The sequence below is a fragment of the Trichechus manatus genome, unplaced genomic scaffold (assembly GCF_000243295.1).
Source record: "Trichechus manatus latirostris isolate Lorelei unplaced genomic scaffold, TriManLat1.0 scaffold00087, whole genome shotgun sequence".
In the NCBI taxonomy this organism is placed as follows: Eukaryota; Metazoa; Chordata; class Mammalia; order Sirenia; family Trichechidae; genus Trichechus; species Trichechus manatus.
The window spans coordinates 6,307,811-6,313,936 of NW_004444023.1; the positions used below are offsets into that span (position 1 = coordinate 6,307,811).

The window sequence follows — 6,126 nt, forward strand, 5'->3', positions numbered from 1 at the left end:
TTATTTCCGTCTGTCCACATGCTCCACAAAACTTGACCATCGGTGTATTCTGTGTATTCCCTATGTAGGGAGCAGCTGCTCCTCTTTGGGGCTGTGGTGGATGTGAGGTCACTGCCCCTCAGAGCAGAGCTGGGGTCTCACAATTCAGGAGGGAAGAGGTCTCAGACCAGGTGCAGGACAACAGAGGTGAAAAGCCCCCTACTCACTTATCAGCCTACAACTGGCTTCCCCTGACCCTTGACCTTGCTATCACCAAGGTCATCCATGACCTTCTCCTTGCCAAGCCCAGTGGGTGCAGCTGTCACCAGTGCCAGGGCTTTGTTCCCATTCTAAACCCTGCCCTCGTGCCTTTCAGGATCTGGACCCTAATTAGTCCCTTAGTTTGGTTTTTGTTTGTGTGGGTTTTTCTTAAAATGTTTTATTATGATAAAAATATATATAACAAAACATTTGCCAATGCAGCATTTTTTTATGTACAGTTCAGTGATAGTGGTTTTGTTCCTCATGTTGTACAACTCTCACCGCTATCAGTTTCCAAATAATTCCACCACCATTAACAGAGACTCCGTGCCCCCTAAGCTAAGACTTCCTCTTTTCCTCTCCCTCCCATCCCTGGTAGCCGCCAGTTAACTTTGGTCTCTATACATTTGCCTGTTTCATATTAGTGGGGTCATACAATATTTTTGTAACTGACTTACTTCACTCAGCACAATGTTTTCATCACGACTCCATGGTTTTTTCAAATACAAATATACTATAGAGTACTTAATTGATTCTCCATTGATGGAAAATTATATTGTTTCCAATCTTTTGCTGCGATGAATAACTTGTATGAACATTTACCACGTGTGTATGTGTGTGTGTGTGTGTGTGTGTCTATAGGATAATTTGCTAGAAAGTTTGAATCAAAGAGTGTATTTGTAATCCCTACAGATAGAGACAAATTGTGCTATTTATACTCCCATCAGCAATGTGCCTATTTCATCCTTGCTGATGTCATAAGTGAATCCATTGTAATCTAAATTTGCATTTTCATTTTGTGAGTAGGTTGAGTAGCTTTCATTGTGTTTAAGAACCATTCTTCAAAAGTCTGTGGACTTGAATGATTTGAAGAAGCTGTTTTCATATTAAGGAAATCAGTTGTTTGTTAGTTGAAAATATTTGTTACCAGCTTGTTGGTGGCCTTTTGACTTAGTGTATGGTGACTTTGCTAGGCAAAAAAAAGAGGTTTTATTTTTATTTTGATACATTCAGTGGTGTGCTAGGGTCAACTCTCACCAATTAGCAAGAGCCAATTGTGTGCATCTTTTCCCAACTCAGAGTTCAGCAATTTCAAATTGAATGCTTGAAGCTGGTGATGATGGGAGTGTTTATACCACGGAAACTAGCAAATGCTACAAATCAGAGCTTTTTTTTTTTTTTTAACAGTTGTTAAACATTTAGCAGTAAACCCAGAGGCGTATCTAAGGAAAACAGCACTTATAACAAGCACAGGCAGTGACAGTAACAAGCACCCAGTGACAATCTCTAAGTTGCACATTCCCCCAATTTCAAGATGAATAGACGTTGATAGCAGCGATGTGTCAGTAGAAATGTCTTCCCTCCTCTTGTCCAGCTGCCTCAGTCAGACACCTTTCATATTGTGGCACCCCAGAAGGTCATTCAGTGCCTCAACTGGTGCCTCCTTGGACTTGTGCCCAGGGGAAAGTGCCCCTCTCTGCCCCCACCTCACTACACCTCTGTGTCTACCATGTTTGAGGAAGGGCATTGAGCCATACTGGGTTAATAGATACTGCTCAGTGGTACCCCCTGCCTCAAGTGGCACCCAGGACACATGCCGCACTGGCCATACCTTAGATATGCCTCTGAGTAAACCACTGGCTGCCTTTATCAATCTTTTCTTTATGCCTCTGACTTTACATACTCTAACTTTACTTTTAAATTTTGCCACAATTTCATCTAGTAACCTCATCTCTGTTGTTGTTAGGTGCCATCGAGTTGATTTTCAACTCACAGCAACCTCATGTGACAGAGTAGAACTGCCCCGTAGGACTTTCTAGCTGTAATCTTTGCAGAAGCAGCTTGCCAGGTCACATGTTTTCTCAGATGGAGCCACTGCCTGGGTTTGAACCGCAGACCTTTTGGTTGGCAGCCAAGAGCTTAACTGTTGCACCATCAGGGCTCCTTAGCCTCATCTCTAAGCACTCCCAAACATACCAATTTATTCAAGCCCTACAGGACCTTGATCATGTAAGGCCATTTCAGCTCTCAGCTGTAGGTTCCCCTCCTATACCTTGTTCCAATAATATCCTTCCATGCCAACATCACTGCCTAGCCAGCTCCTATCTGTTGTTCGTGCTCTACTTAAACCTCTCCTCCTACAACATGCTCTCCTTGTCCTGACAGTCTCCATGAGCTGCCCATTCTCAGGAGCCCCTCAGCTTAAGTCCATCACTAAAGGTGTCATATGGCCTTGTGAGTATCTGCTTTTGCATGTCTGGTCATGAGACTGTGAGCTCCTCAAACACAGCTAAATTAAACAGGCCTCAGTGAACTGTTGAAAGCTAAATGACAAGATTCTTGGAGGTAAATCTGGGATCTGAGTTGGCACAGATAGCCAGTACAGGAGGTATGTGATCTAAGACAATTTAGACAAATGCACATGGGCCTCTTGGAAAAATGACAGAGTCTGCTTCTAGCCCTGTTCTCCTCGGGTTGAACCCAGACAGTCCAAGCCCATCAATCAATGAAGGGAAGATACAAATCTATGTGATGGAAGGACAAGAAAGACAAAGCCCGTAAGCTGGGTCTGGGCTTAGCTTTCTCTCCATCTCTCCAAGACTTGAAGCCCTGGGCAATGACACTTTTCTTCCAGGGCCAGTCCCTGTGTCTGGTCTGTGCCTCCAGCAGCAATTCCCCTGTCTGGCTGAGTTGGGCATGGGGGAGCCTAATCCTAAGCTCCTTGCAACCCTTGAATCCAAGGGTCTTGCAACTGCCTCAGATGGACTTGGGGGACCATGCAAAGTACATCTGCCAAGCTCAGAACCTGCTGGGCTATAATAATTGGGTAATAATTGGGGGAAGGATGTCTAGCAAGGTGAGAGGCACATACTGAATCTTCTCCCTTCTCTCCACAGATCCCCCCCAGCTGTTTGGCCCCTCCTGCTCCTGGGAGACCAAGGGTCTGCACTGCACCTGCTCTGCCCGAGCCTGGCCAGCCCCTTACCTGTGCTGGCGGGATGGGGACAAGCTGGTGGAGGGGAACAGCAGCACCTCCTTCATGGTCAACTTTTCCTCCACTGGGCCCTGGACCAACAGCTCATTGAGCCTCAGCACAGAGCTCATCTCTGGCCTCAGGCTCAGCTGTGATGCCCATAATGCCCTTGGGAACCAGAGTGTCACTGTCCTGCTGCTGCCAGGTCAGAGGGAGGGTATGAAAGTTGATGCCTAAGGAAGGAGATGACATAAGCCTGGATCCTAGGAGACACTGAGAGTGGGAGAAATGAGTCTGAGCCCAGGGCAAGAGGAGACTGTGGTTCAGGGTTCTGAGTCCTTTGACTAGCGAGCAAGCTAGGGTAACAGGGGGCTGCAGTCATATAGGGTGGTGGGGGACAAAAGGGTCCTTGATGGAGTGGGCACACATATGGATCATGGATTTGCAAAGACTACATGTTCAGATGCCTGATTAGGAGGATTGAGGCTCACTTGAACTCTCACTTGTCTGCAGGGAAACCAAGGACCTGGTCACAAATAGCTCAGGGCATCACCTGGGCAGCCAGCATCACTGCCCTGCTAACTCTCTGCCTCTGCCTCATCTTCTTCACGTGAGTGTTGGTCCCAATTTGGGTGAAGGCTTTGGGTGGTAGTGATGGTATTGGACACAGCTCAAATGATCTCCAAAACCTGATGCCCATAGCTGTAGGAACTTGGAAATGTGGTAAAGTTCAGGGAGAGTGCAGTTAGTCAAAATGACATCAAGAATTTAGCCTCCTTGATCTTGGTGGTGGTGGTGCTGTTCTTAGCTGCTGTTGAGTCAGTCCCTAACTGCACAACGGAGCAAAACACTGCCCAGTCCTGCACCATCTACATAATGCATTGTGGATCGGACCATTGTGATCCATAGGGTTTTCACTGGTTGATTTTAGGGAGTAGATTGCCAGGCCTTTTTTTCTAGTTCTTCTTAGTCTGGAAGCTCTACTGAAACCTGTTCAGTATCATAGCGACACGCAAGCCTACAATGATAGATAGGTGATGGCTGCACTTGAGGTGTATTGACCAGGAATCGAGCTTGGAAGGCAAGAATTCTACCACGGAGCCACCAATGCCTCTTTGATCTTATTAGAGATCTATTTCCCCCATCCTGCTCATCCTGATTTTTTTAATGCCTAGCGCGCACACACACACACACACACACACACATCCACACACCACCACCACCACAGTGATGACGATGTCTGGCTTCTGATAACCAGGGCCCTTATTTGGTCTATACCCTTCACCAGCTCTGTGATTCTGAGCAAGTCATTTAATGTTTCAGAGCTGTCATTTTTCTTCCTCTGAAAGTGGTACAATAGTAGTGTCTTAGTTATCTAGTGCTGCTATAACAGAAATACCACAAGTGGATGGTTTGAACAAAGAGAAGTTTATTTCCTTACAGTAAAGTAGGCTAAAAGTCCAGATTCAGGGTGTCAGCTCCAGGGGAAGGCTTTCTCTCTCTCTTGGCCTTCTCATCAGTGTTCCCCTGGACTAGGAGCTTCTCGGCGCAGGGACCCCTCGGCGCTCTGCTCTTGGCACTGCTCTCTTGATGGTATGAGGTCCCCAATTTTCTGCTTGCTTCCCTTTCCTTTTATCTCTTGAGAGATAAAAGGTGGTGCAGGCCACACCCCAGGGAAACTCCCTTTACATTGGATCAGGGATGTGACCAGTAGCTATTTCATATGGTTTAAAACACTATGCAAACAGTTACTGTTATTATTACTAACTCCAAGATCTATTGAACGCTCATAAAGCTTAGGTTCTGATTTTACATCCTGGACTCCAAAATAGCTCAAGTGCGACAGTGGCATTTTGTAGCTTCAAAACCTTAAGAATCTATTCAAAATTTATCTTTAAGAGGGTAAATACTAGGATAAATACCTCAATAGTAGACTCCAAGAATATGGGGGCATTGGTGGTTCAGTGGTAAAATTCATTCCTTCCATACAGGTGATCTTGGTTTGATTCCCAACCAATGCACCTCACGCATAGCCAACACCTGTCTGTCAGTGGAGGCTTGTGTGCTGCTATGATGCTGAGCATGTTTCAGTGGAGTTTCCAGACTAAGATGGATAAGGAAGAAAGATCTGGTGATCTATTTCTGAAAATCAGCCAATGGAAACCCACAACTGTCAGATCCAAAATCATGGGGATGGCACAGGCTCAGGCAGTGATTCTTTCCATTGTGCATGGGGTTGCCATGAGTTGGGAGCCAACTCTACAGCAGCTAACAACAGACTCTGTGATGAGGTGCATACTCAGGCAAGGACAAAGAAGAAAAAAAAGAATTCAGCCTCCTGTTATCTTGGCCAGGGGGAGGATCTGTTCCCAACCCCTGGCTCCTGCTATCCAGGAGGAGGGTGCATCTGTTTTCTTCATGGTCTGAAGGTAGACAGCAGCCCTCACTCCCCTGGTTCAGTCACCCTTTCTAGGCTCCTAGCAGAAAGCCAGCCAGATTGAAAGAGTCTGCTCTCTTTTCTCAGAGTGAAGGTCTACAAGAAGAAATCAGCTGAAGCAGCAGCGAGCAGGGATGACATCAATCCTGTGTTGGGTACCTCCTCCAAGGTAAATGATGTGGGCATCTTTTCAGCCAGCGTCCCAGCTGGATGTCTCCCCAGGGATGGTCCACAGGGGCTCACGCAGCATCTCAAGAACTCAGCTCCAAATTTTCCCCCCAAATTTGTCCCTCCTGCCGGGTTTCCCATTGCAGTCACCCAGGCCGTGACCTGGGACTTTCCTCTCCTCCTTCCTCTTCTTCATCTCCAAGAGCCAGTAATTCACCAACCAACCAGTTGTCGTGGAGTTGACCCCGACTCATGGTGACCCCATGTGTGTCAGAGCAGAACTGTGTCCCATAGGATTTTCAGGGGT

General features: G+C 46.5%; 1 protein-coding gene across 1 annotated transcript in view; it reads left to right on the forward strand.

Annotated features, from left to right (window-relative positions):
- Window positions 1–6,126, forward strand: part of LOC111821474 (sialic acid-binding Ig-like lectin 8) — a 68,540-nt gene that overhangs the window by 55,634 nt on the left and 6,780 nt on the right. The window contains exons 10-12 of the mRNA XM_023736210.1: window positions 3,138–3,419; window positions 3,728–3,824; window positions 5,739–5,820. Coding sequence (XP_023591978.1) covers window positions 3,138–3,419; window positions 3,728–3,824; window positions 5,739–5,820 — 461 coding nt within the window. The remainder of the gene's footprint in view (window positions 1–3,137; window positions 3,420–3,727; window positions 3,825–5,738; window positions 5,821–6,126) is intronic.